Source organism: Ovis canadensis, chromosome 18, assembly GCF_042477335.2.
Source record: "Ovis canadensis isolate MfBH-ARS-UI-01 breed Bighorn chromosome 18, ARS-UI_OviCan_v2, whole genome shotgun sequence".
Taxonomy (NCBI): Eukaryota; Metazoa; Chordata; class Mammalia; order Artiodactyla; family Bovidae; genus Ovis; species Ovis canadensis.
The window spans coordinates 58,575,729-58,588,616 of NC_091262.1; the positions used below are offsets into that span (position 1 = coordinate 58,575,729).

The following is a 12,888-nucleotide window of genomic DNA, read 5'->3' on the forward strand; positions in this document are numbered from 1 at the left end:
GCTATAGTCTGAAGCCCTGCCTAGCCAGTCCTCTTTCCTCTCCCTCTCCTTTCACAGGTGCAGACTGGCACTGTCATCTGAAGGCTCCTCCTGTCTATCATTGCTCCTTCCTTTTTCCTTTTCACAGTAAATCTCTGTGCATCTAATCCCATCCTTATTTACATCTACTTTTAGTAAACATTTTCACTATTCTATCAATTTATAAAAATGTTAAATAGTATTTAACTATCATAATGATTACACATAAATACGACCCCTGAAAACCAAGACTGTATTATTACTAAAATGACTGAAAATTTCATGCAGTTATATATTTGCTTTACATTGATACAACTCACTTTCAACTCAGTATTTCATGGGGGATCAAAAACAATAATCTTGGTAAAGTTATAGTGAATCCAAGATTTTCTTCTAGCTTACAAAATCCCCAAGAAAAAATGTTTTTTTTTTCATAAAAATACACCCGGTTTCCTACTGAACACATTTTCTGATCAAGAATTTGAACTTAGGGTGGGATGATTTGGGAGAATGGCATTGAAACATGTATAATATCATATATGAAACGAATCACCAGTCCAGGTTCAATGCATGATACAGGATGCTTGGGGCTGGTGCACTGGGATGACCCAGAGGGATGGTATGAGGAGGGAGGTGGGAGGGGGGTTCAGGATGGGGAACACGTGTACACCCATGGCGGATTCATGTTGATGTATGGCAAAACCAATACAATATTGTAAAGTAATTAGCCTCCAATTAAAATAAATAAATTTATATTAAAAAAAATTTGAACTTTTACACCATAACAAAAAGTGAATTTCCTGAAAAACTCATTATTTTCAAATCTAAATCTGTCTCTTCATTCTTCTAAAGTATAACTCATCTTTCTCATAAAGTTAAACACAGCCCAACAAGTTAAACATTATTGTTTGCAGAGATTTACATTCCCAAAGGTTAGTTATTAGTACTTACTCTTGTCTTATCAAACAGTTCTGAAACTTTAAGAAAAAACCTGGAAGGGAAAAATATTTCATCATAAGCTATCTTTGAAATAATTTTCTATTCCAAATGTTCAAAGAACACACCCCCAAACCATAGTAATAATGAACATTTTTATCTCATTACAATAATAATGATCTTTTTCACTGCAGATTTCATCTAGTTCAATAAAAATCTTTCTTTGTACAAGCACCCATATAACAGATTCCCCTTGATGTACTGTTATAGAAAATCCTCCCATTTCAAGGTAACAGTCTAAGCCATACATTAAAAACTTTGTCTTGGGAATTCCGTGGTAGTCCAGTGGTTAAGACTTCAGGATGTTCTTGACCAGGGACGGAACCGGGGCCACCTCAGTGAAAGCCCGGACCCTAACCGCCAGGCCACCATGAAGTCCCCACTGTTGCTTTTAACTAGAAAGTCCATCTTTCAAATGCTAATGCCAACTAAAAAAATATCCCAAATGCCAAACTATTAAAGGGTATTCTGTAAAATATGACAGACAACATTATATTTGGATTAGGGTATATACTATTGAAAGCTGAATTTTATGAACTTCACTTTACTAAAAAGAACTTGCTTTGACAGGTTTATGTAAGATAACACATGGCAAGGTTGCCTTTTTTTCCATATCAAAGACTTAAGAACTGTTTGGGAAGGTAGCATGTTAATTAGTTAATTAGTAGGCTATGGCATCTTGTTTTGCTGAAAAATTTGATCTGACATGTCTACTGAGACAGGATATACTAGAGAAAAGTTCAAGGATGTGGTTTAGAGAAAGGCATAGACTATGAAAACAGTTTTTCCTCTTAAATTTTTAAAAGTATGTTTGAGCTGTTTTCAACGGAGAGTTAAGTTTAAACAACATTACACAAGCAACTAAGATTTATGGCTAGATTAAAACTTCAGTTCAGTTGCTTAGTCGTGTCTCTTTGCGACCTCATGGACTGCAGCACACCAGGCTTCCCTGTCCACAACCAACTCCTGGAGCTTCCTCAAACTCATGTCCATTGAGTTGATGATGCCATTCAATCATCTCATCCTCTGTCATCTCCTCCCCTCCCTGCCTTCAATCTTTCCCAGCGTCAGGGTCTCTTCCAGTGAGTCAGTTCTTTGAATCAGGTGGCCAAAGAGTAAAACTTGGCCTCCAGCAAAATATATATTAATATATATATACTAATTCTAAAAAAGCATTTCTTATTTAAAATAAACTTTATTAAAATCTAAGAACATTTTAATATAAATTGTTTCTCACACAAATTGGCCAATTTTCATCAACTAAAACACTGTAAATGTTAAAAATTATATATACTGAGGTCGATTTTTATTTCTCAGATTTAAAAAAGAGAGAAAAGGAAGAGAAAAATAACACCAACCTAAGTTTATAAAGAAGCTCTATACTGTCAGTGTGTTTTGACAAAAATATTCCAAAACGCCTGCTGGGTCAGCAGTAGTGTGTGTGCCCGAGCTGCCAACAAAAGTTTTGTTTTATTTAATGTTTTAAATCAGAATCCTTACTTGCATATATCTGTAGAATCCTGAGTTCCTAAAGCATATAATGAAGAACCAATTCTATTGTAATCATCTGCAGCACCTATGGAAAAATTTTAAGGATTTAATATATTTATTCATGGATTAAAAAAGTTACTGAATACGTACCTGCCAAAAAATGTGTATGTAATATGAGATACCGAAGTCTAGAGAAAGAAACGACACAAACTATAATACATTATGATGAATGGAACTGGAAGTAGTTATAAACTACTTAAGGAGCAGGGGAAACAGATATTCCACCTGAGGATGTCAGGGAAGGGTTTACAGACGCTACAGCAGGAGCTGGAGCTTGCAGGGTGAGGAAATCTTTACTAGGTAAAGTGGAGGAAAGAATTCTAGATAAAGAGAAGGGCATGGAAAAGGACCAGGGAGACATACAAGAGCAAAGAATATTCAGAGAGACTTCTGGGTCTGTAGCACTGTACAGAGGGTTATTTTTTTTTAAGTAAAACAAAAAAAATTTAAGTATTTACTATTTTTTTTTTCTTAAGGAAACTACCGAGACAACATTCTCTCCCTCTTACTCTCCCAAAGGAGGAGGAGAACAATCATCAACAGCAAATAGCAACTGTAGAAGCAACACCACGAGCCGGCTTCACACTGAGGAGAGACTGCTGTGTGAAGTGTGTCTCCTCCTCGTGGTTTCAGGCGCTCTACATGTTCAGAGAAACTTCTAGAGTAACAAACGATAGAAACGATCCCCAAAAGTATAGTCTTAATATTTACTATTTTAAAATAACAGTATTCAAACCATTATATGTTAACATAATATTTAAATGAAAAATATTTAAAGTCAGTGACCACGGTGACACTTAGATTTTTGCAAATCTCTTTTTTGTTTCTGGATTAATAGTCAATAGCTCTGTTCTCTTATCTGCTTCTGCATTCACTGTACTGTGAAACAATATTTTTGCTCAAGTATGTGGGGAAAAACAGAGAAGGCGATGGCACCCCACTCCAGTACTCTTGCCTGGAAAATACCATGGACGGAGGAGCCTGGTAGGCTGCAGTCCATGGGGTCACTAGGAGTCGAACACGACTGAGCGACTTCCCTTTCACTTTTCACTTTCATACACTGAAGAAGGAAATGGCAACCCATTCCAGTGTTCTTGCCTGGAGAATCCCAGGGACGGGGGAGCCTGGTGGGCTGCCGTCTCTGGGGTCGCACAGAGTTGGACACTAAGTCACTGAAGTGACTTAGCAGTAGCAGTGGGGGAAAAAAAAATCTAGCTTCAAACAGGTATGTCACTGGAAAAGCAGGAGGTATTTTACTAATATTTTCAGATAACTGTGGATACTCTACTCAACAAGCAGTAGTTCCTTTAAGGGTTAGTCACACTGGGGAACCTAAAGTCCTATCAATTAAATCTGTGTACTCTATCACATTATACTCCAATGATATGTGATATTTATGCCAAGAATATAAGATTGGTTTAGTATCTGAAAATCAATCAACATGATTAACCATATTAACAGACTAAAAAAATAAAAACCGTATGGTTATCTCAACTGTTGCAAAAAGAGCATCTGACAAAATCCAACATTCATTCCTGACTTAAACCTGCTAAAAGGCTTCTAGGAAAAACCTATACCTAACATCACAATTAAGATGGATGCTTTCCCAAAAGATAAGGAACAAGGTCAAACCGCTTGCCCTCACCACTTTTACCAACACGGTACTAGAGGGTACAGCTACAGTATAATGGACAAGGAAAAGAGAGAAACATCATTTCAACTGGAACTGAAGAAGTCTGTTTTTATTCACAGATAACCCTTTATGTAGAAAATGCTAAGGAATCTACAAAATAGTTAATAAACTAATAACTGAGTTGATTTAGGAAGGCTCCAAGATATAAGCTCAATGCTGAAAATACAATGTTTTTCTATATATTGGCAAAAAAACCCCAGAAACTCAAGTGTAAAAAACACATCATTTAGAATCACATCAAAAAACAGAGATCTAACCAAAGTTGTATAAGAGCTTTACAAAGGAAGCTACAAAAAATTGCTGAGAGAAGACCAAAGTAAATAGAGATATACCCTGTTCATGTATCAGAAGAACCAATACTTTTGAGATCTTAATCCTCCCCCCAAATTGATCTATATTCTACATAATTCCAATCAAAAATCCCAGCAGGCATTTTTGTAGAAAGTGACGAGCTGATTTTAAAATCCATCTGAAAAAATAAAGAACCTAGAGGGGCCAAAACAACTTTGACAAAGAAGAATAAAGTTGAAAGACTTATACAAGAAAAGAAGTTCAATATCATCAATCACTGAAATTAAAACCATATTGGCCTAGCAGAATGGATAAAATTTAAGACTGACTTTGTTGGTGAGGATGTGAAGCAGCTGGAATTCTCCTACACAGCTGGTAGGAATGCAGAATGATACAATCATTTTGGAAAAATGTTTGGCAATATCTTTAAAAAAGTTAATTATATACTTACATTTGACCCAGTCATTCTACTTCTATGTACTACCCAAGAGAAATGAAAGCATATGTTCATAAAGACTTACATATGTCAGCTTTATTTTGAATGGGTAAAAGCTAGCAACAATCCAACTGTCCACCAAGAGCTGCATAGACAACTGTGGTGTATCTATACAATGGAATACCATTCAGCAATAAAACAGAATGAATTATTGATGCATACAACAACATGGATGAAACTCAAAATAATTTTGTTGAATTTCAAAGCCAGACCATAGAAAGTATACACTGTATGATTCCATTTATATACAACTCTAGAAAATGCAAATTAATCTATAGAGACAGAAAGTATTATCAGCAGTGGCCTGGGGACAGGGACAGGATGGAGGGATTATGAAGGGCCACAAGAGGACTGTGTGTGGTGATGGACATGTTCATTATACTGTCTCTAGTGATGCTGTCATACACGTGTCAAAACTTATCCAATTGTAAACTTTGAACATTGCAGTTTATTGATATCAATTACACTTCAGTACAGCTGTTAAAAAAAACCATTAGTCTATTCTGTACTTATCATGATTTTGATTATTTAGAAAATACTGGTTCAATGAATCACACACATCTTCCAAATGCAGATGCACTTCAGTACATAAAAAGTATCACACTCAGTAATATCACCATCAGTCTCCTCAAACAAGTCTTTAATTACTAAAAAGCAAACTCATGGTGACTGATACAAGTTTTCCAAGACTCTAATAATTGCTGGAAACCTTGATTTTTATCACTGTCAACAAACACTGCCAGTAGTTTTCCATGAAGTGTGAGGCTCATTTAATTAATTTTTGATAAAATGGCTACCAATACACGAGTTTGCATAATAGCAGCTTGTCTGTCAGCTGTTCTTTCAAGTAAAAGTGGTATTGAAAAAAAGCAGCCAGTTCAGTTACAACTCAGTTGCTTTTCTAGAAAGAACCATCATAATCCATATGCAAAGTGCTTTATGTATACCTCCCAATCCATCATTCAGCATATTAAAAAAGTATACTCAAGGGAGGAGACTTTCAATAAGTAATAAGTTCCACTGCTTCATCAAGGACATTCTTAATTGAATTTTTAAAATTTTGAATGCACTGTGGGAAAGAATTCAAAGATTATTAGTACAGTTTGGTGCCACTGCTTTGATTTGTCCTAAGACACCAGCAATTTATCCATCACGGCTTTTGCATCGTTGGTATAAATGTCAACATGGTGAAAAGGACAAAAAAATCATCCTAGTATTATTATGAAATTAGTTTTGTTCTCAGATTCTTGCTTAAAAGGGCCTTGAGATCAAAGCTTCATAGACCATAGTTTGAAAATCACTGCCCTATATCAAGACTTTTACAACTGTAAATAACATAATAACTTGATAATTATTCCATTAAACAATGTAAACTTGAGCCACAGAGAAAAACCTTACTTTTGTGGGATCTTGTCATCCTATCAGATTTAGCAGATGCATCCTTAACTCGGTTATGATATTCTAAAAGGAATGTTCGTTCATGCTCAAAGAAATCATCTACATCCTATGGGATCAAAAGAAAATATGAGCTTTTTTCACGTATTTGCTTTAATCTAATATATAAATCACTTTGCTTCCCTTATAATCATAAAAGATCATCATTAAACAGCATAGCTATCCTCTAATAATCAGACATTATATTGATTTCACCAACAAGTTCAAACTTCAAAACATGTAAGTTCAAACTTCAAAAACAAGTTCAAACTTCAAAAACATCTATCAAGTAAGAAACCTTCCACAGTTCTACAGCAGAAGGCTTATGGTCCCATATGGTCCAAGCTCCCACGTTGTACTTGAACCTATTCCAGCTTGTGCTCTTCCACTACAATCCTGCTTCTCCAACACATTGATTTCCTCCAGTAGGAGCAATCAATTACTTCTGAGGAAAAAAAAAGGGAAAAAAGCAGACAAGTAGAAATCTGCTTCTCTTGGTCTGTTATGCATTTTATGAACCACTCCTGAATGCTGCTAAGCCTTAGTCATTGGCCCTCTCTGATTGCTTTGGGGAACCTGGCCAAATTAGCTATCTGGAAGCAGTTTTCGTATTAAAAACTGTTTTCAATCTTTTTTGGAACAAAGCTAGAAATCCATTAAAACTAAAAACAATGAACTACTTTCCTCCCTTCTAAAATAGCAACTGTTTACTGAAAAAGCACCAGTTGAAACGATGTAACTTGAGATCCATATTAACGGAACATAGTAGCAAAAGTTAGTGTGACAAAATGTGACTTAAAATCTGTTAATGCATGTGTACTAGTTTTCTTAACTAGTACAGGTGAGGTCTATTGGAAAAAGAGAGATAAAACTAACTTGCAGAGTTGTAGTGAAGATTAATGAAATGTGTGCTACCAAACACCACACTCCAAAAGTTCAAAAAAATGTCAGCTATTACTTTAATACAATTATCAAACTCATAATCAATATAGTGGTTTATACTTAATGTTAATCAAAAAGTTCAACATAAGTAGCAACAAAATGGAAATAATCTGAAAAAAAAAACAAAAAAAACAAAAAAAACCCAGCCTGAATCTTTTCTTGGTCTCACTGCACGGTTTATGAGATCTTAGTTTCTTGACCAGGGATTGAACCCAGGCCCTCGGCAGTGAAAGCGCTGAGTCTTAACCACTAGAGTGCCAGGGAATTCCCATGTCAACTCTTTATTAAAAGTAGCCACAGGAGATACACTGTCAACATATCAACTGACCTGTCTCTACAAAATCAAAGTATAAGTCAAATATAACTTTACACCCAAGTTTTAGTGTAGATATATTTATAAAAACAGGCAATGATAATAAAGCATTATTTATTGCTTATTTGCTTAATATTATTATTATTGGAGTATAATATACCATCATATGATTCTATAAACTTTGAAAATACATTCTGCAATAAACATTTTTCTCAATATTTTGATGGTAAGAGTTTTTTAAAAAATCAATTCTTGTACCATTTTCAGATCATCATTAAGAAAAATCTAGGTGTTATCTAGGTAATTATAAGTATATGCATACCTAGCATCTCATTCTTTCTAAATCTAACTCAGTGTTTCTAACAATCCTGTAGTTAGGTAGCATTACTAACGTTTTCAAAATGGGAAACCTGAGATTTAGAGAAAGAAAAGTGACTTTTTTCAAGGTCACGTAGCTACTGTGAGACAAAACCAAAACTTCAACTCAGCTCTTCTAACTTCAAATCTGAACCCAAGTCGGCCCCTAACATTTGTAAAGCCAAGGCTAAGTGTACAAACTGAGGCAGCCCCTCGGTGCCCCACCCTGAGACTCTGTAAGGCACCCAGAGGGACCTCACGTGCATGTGGCCGGACAGTCATTCCATCCTGCACACTGCTCTTCTTCCCTGTGCTGGCCCTCTATGCCTTGACTACCTATGGAGGACAGGCCATCAGAGGCATGGTCTGCTCACCAGCAGAAGAATTCAAGGAGGAAGTCCAGGCAGGACTTGAAGGCAGGTTCGGAATTTGGGTAAGAAAATGTTCTAGATAAGGAGAATGGTCTGGTCTGGAGGACAAGGGTGTGGGCTCTGGGTTGGCAAATCCCCTTAGAGCTGCAGACCTATCACCTCTTAGAGAAAGGAGCTCTCTGAAGAGGGGAACTCAGGGCAAGGGGCCCAGTTTCCCAGGCCTAGGTCTACTATCCAAACTTCTCTTTCATTCCAATATAACTGCCTACACATCGGAAAATCTCGAAGTATCTCTCTCATAAAAGAAGTAAATTCTCAAAGCAGTACCTCTGTTAACCAAATAGTGTCTTACCTTTACTCCAGAAACAATTACTCCATCTGCTGATTTAACCATGTTTTTAAAGAAATCTTCCAGTTTCTCTTTTTTATTTTTTCCTCGCACACTCAACTGAAAGAAAGGTAAATTTAAGTTAGTATTTCTTTTAAGATTACAAATGAGAAGTTAATACCTCCTTTATTCTCTGTCATCAAAACAGCAATCTCAAAAGGACTCCAGTTTTTAAACTTAATAAAGTGGCAATTTCATTATGTGTGATCAGTGATTTTCAAATTCTGGGAACTTAAAGGAGTCTGGCCTCACCACCAAAAATTCAGGTTCAGCTGATCTACAGTAAGGCTCAAAAGTGAAAGTGTTAGCCGCTCAGTTGTGTCTGACACTTTATGACCTCATAAAGTGGACTGGAGCCTACCAGGCTCCTCTGTCCATGGAATTTTCCAGGCAAGGATACTGAACTGGATTGCCATTCCCTTCTCCAGGAGATCTTTCCAATCCAGGGATCAAACCCGAGTCTCCCACATTGCAGGCAGTCTTTACCGCTGAGCCACTAGGGAAGCCCCTCCAAATTGTGTAAGTGTAGTTGATAATTCTGCTCTAAGGAGCCCTTTCATCACACTTTGTCAAACACTACTACAAAATATAAAGTCAACTAAAAATTCACTCAGGAGCTTCTCTGAACATGTAAAATCTATTGGAGTACAATATACCATCATATGATTCTACAGAAACTCTGAAAATATATTTTGCAAAATTTTCACTCTGAACTCCTCCAAATCTCATCTGCCAACCTATTTTGGGGTCAGCAACTCACGAGACAAAGGACACAAAAGATGACTCTGAATGGCATGAATAGTATATATCTAAAGGCAAAACTGAGAAGCAGTCAACTCTGACTTTACCACTTATTGCATCAGTGCCCCATGAAGGAACATCTCATCTAACTTCCTTATCTGCTGCCACAGCTTCAATACTCACCATTAAGCAAGTGACTAGCAGATCTCAATCACTACGCCTCGGCTCTTTCCTGAATCTTAGATTCTATTTCCAATTGCCTACATCATATTCTCTACATATATATATTCTGCTAACCGCACGTTAAATATTTTTAAAAGTACTTCTTATAATCTGACCTCCAAGTTTTCCCTCTTCTTCGTTCCCTATTCATGGTTTTCCTATCTATATAGTCTCTCGGATTCTCATCTGTTCCCTAAAACCCCATCAGTTCAGTAGCTCAGTCATGTCCAAATCTTTTCGACTCCATGGACTGCAGCACACTAAGCTTCCTTGTCCCTCTCCAACTCCCAGAGCTTGTTCAAACTCAGTGCAATGAGTCGGTGATGCCATCCAACCATCTCTTCCTCTGTCACTCCTTTCTCCTCCTCCCTTCAATCTTTCCCAGCATCAGGGTCTTTTCAAATGAGTCAGTTCTTCGCATCAGGTGGCCAAAGTATTGGAGTTTCAGCTTCAGCATCAGTTGTTCCAATGAATATTTAGCACTGATTTCCTTCAGGATGGACTGGCTGGATCTCCCTGCAGTCCAAGGAACTCTCAAGAGTCTTCTCCAACACCACAGTTCAAAAGCATCAGTTCTTTGGTGCTCAGCTTTCTTTATAGTTCAACTCTCATATCCATACATGACTACTGGAAAAACGATAGCTTTGACTAGATGGACCTTTGTTGGCAAAGTAATGTCTCTGCTTTTTAATGTGCTATCTAGGTTTCTCATAGCTTTTCTTCCAAGGAGCAAGCGTCTTTTAATTTCATGGCTGTGGTCATCAACTGCAGTGATTTTGGAGCCGCAGAAAATAGTCTCTCACTGTTTCCATTGTTTCTCCATCTATATGCCATGAAGCGATGGGACTGGATGCCATGATTTTTGTTTTCTGAATGTTGAGTTTTAAGCCAGCTTTTTCACTTTCCTCTTTCACTTTCATCACAAGGCTCATCAGTTCTTTGCTTTCTACATATTAGTTAAATAAGCAGGGTGACAATATACAGTCTTGACGTCCTCCTTTCCCATGTTGGAACCAGTACATTGTTCCATGTTCTATTTTAACTGTTGCTTCTTGACCTACATACAGATTTCTCAGGAGGCAGGTCAGGTGGTCTGGTATTCCCATCTCTCAGAATTTTCCAGTTTGTTATGATCCACACAGTCAAGGCTTTGGCACAGTCAATAAAGCAGAAGTAGATACTTTTCTGGAACTCTCTTGCTTTTTGATAATCCAATGGATGTTGGCAATCTGATCTCTGGTTCCTCTGGCTTTTCTAAATCCAGCTTGAACATCTGGAAGTTCACAGCTCACGTACTGTTGAAGCCTGGCTTGGATTTTGAGCATTACTTTGCTAGTGTGTGAGATGAGTGCAGTTGTGCGGTAGTCTGAACATTCTCTGGCATTGCCTTTCTTTGGGATTGGACGGAGAACTGACCTTTTCCAGTCCTGTGGCCACTGCTGAGCTTTCCAAATTTGCTGGCATACTGAGTGCAGCACTTTCACAGCATCATCTTTTAGGATCTGAAACAGCTTAACTGGAATTCCATCACCTCCACTAGCTTTGTTCATAGTGATGCTTCTTAAGGCTTACTTGACTTTGGACTCCAGGATGTCTGGCTCTAGGTGAGTGATTGTGGTTATCTGGGTCATGAACATCTTTTTTGTATAGTTCTTCTGTTTATTCTTGCCACCTCTTCTTAATATCTTCTGCTTCTGTTTGGTCCACAGCATTTCTGTCCTTTATTGTGCCCATTCTTGCATAAAATGTTCCCCTGGTATCTCTAATTTTCTTGAAGAGATATTTAGTCCTTCCCATTCTATTGTTTTCCTCTATTTCCTTGCACTGATCACTGAGGAAGGCTTTCTTATCTCTCCTTGCTATTCTTTGGAACTCTGCATTCAAATGGGTATATCTTTCCTTTTCTCCCTTGCCTTTAGCACCTCTTCTTTTCTCAGCTATTTGTAAGGCCTCCTCAGACAACCATTTTGCCTTTTTGCATTTCTTTTTCTTGGGGATGGTCTTGATCATTGCTTCCTGTACAATATTCCACTGTATAATTGTTAAGGGATTTGATTTAGGTCATACCTGAATGGTCTAGTGGTATTACCTACTTTCTTCAGTTTATGTCTTAATTTGGCAATAAGCAGTTCATGATCTGAGCCACAGTCAGCTCCTGGTCTCATTTTTGCGGACTGTATCAGGCTTCTCTATCTTCAGCTGCAAAGAATATTATCAATCTGATTTCAGTATTGACCATCTGGTGATGTCCATGTGTAGAGTTATCTCAAGTATTGTTTGGAAGACAGTGTTTGCTATGACCAGTGTGTTCTCTTGGCAAAATTCTGTTAGCCTTTGCCTTGCTTCATTTTGTACTCCAAAGCCAAACTTACCTCTTACTCCAGGTATCTCTTGACTTTCTACTTTTGTATTCCAGTCCCCTATGATGAAAAGGACATCTCTTTGGGGGGTGAGTTCTACAAGATCTTGTAGGTCTTCATAGAACTGTTTAACTTCAGCTTTTTCGGCATTAGCGGTTGGGGCATAGACTTGGGATTACTGTGATGTGGAATGGTTTGCCTTGGAAATGAACAGAGATCATTCTGTTGTTTTTGAGACTGCACCCAAGTACTGCATTTCAGACTCTTTGGTTGACTATGAGGGCTACTCCAGTTCTTCCAAAGGATTCCTGCCCACAGTAGTAGATTTAACAGTCATCTGAATTAAATTCACCCATTCCAGCCCATTTTAGTTTCCTGATTCCTAAAATGTCAATGTTCACTCTTGCCATCTCTTGTTTCACCACTTCCAATTGATTCATGGATCTAACATTCTGGGTTCCTATGCCATGCTGCTAAGTCGCTTCAGTCGTGTCCAACTCTGTGCGACCCCAGAGACGGCAGCCCATCAGGCTCCTCGCCCCGAGGATTCTCCAGGCCAAGAATACTGGAGTGAGTTGCCATTTCCTTCTCCAAAGTATGAAAATGAAAAGTGAAAATGAAGTCGCTCAGTCGTGCCTGACTCTTAGAGACCCCTTGGACTGCAGCCCACCAGGCTCCTCTGTCCATGGGATTTTCCAGGCAAGAGTATTGGAGT

The 12,888-nt window shown here is 37.7% G+C and overlaps 1 protein-coding gene, 1 long non-coding RNA gene and 1 other non-coding gene across 5 annotated transcripts in view; 1 reads left to right on the forward strand and 2 right to left on the reverse strand.

The window, feature by feature from the left end:
* The window catches only part of LOC138423134 (uncharacterized), a 41,520-nt gene that overhangs the window by 16,646 nt on the left and 11,986 nt on the right, over positions 1 to 12,888 (forward strand). The gene's annotated exons all lie outside the window — the stretch shown is intronic.
* Positions 1 to 12,888, reverse strand: part of SNX6 (sorting nexin 6) — a 53,302-nt gene that overhangs the window by 14,543 nt on the left and 25,871 nt on the right. For all 3 annotated transcript variants that reach the window (XM_069558701.1, XM_069558700.1, XM_069558703.1), the window contains exons 7-10: positions 8,815 to 8,910; positions 6,444 to 6,549; positions 2,515 to 2,590; positions 970 to 1,009 (exon numbers count right to left, since the gene is read on the reverse strand). In XM_069558701.1, coding sequence (XP_069414802.1) covers positions 970 to 1,009; positions 2,515 to 2,590; positions 6,444 to 6,549; positions 8,815 to 8,910 — 318 coding nt within the window. The remainder of the gene's footprint in view (positions 1 to 969; positions 1,010 to 2,514; positions 2,591 to 6,443; positions 6,550 to 8,814; positions 8,911 to 12,888) is intronic.
* LOC138424022 (small nucleolar RNA U3) lies at positions 3,045 to 3,267 on the reverse strand. Its single transcript, XR_011250596.1, has one exon. It is a non-coding gene; the product is annotated as a small nucleolar RNA U3 (small nucleolar RNA).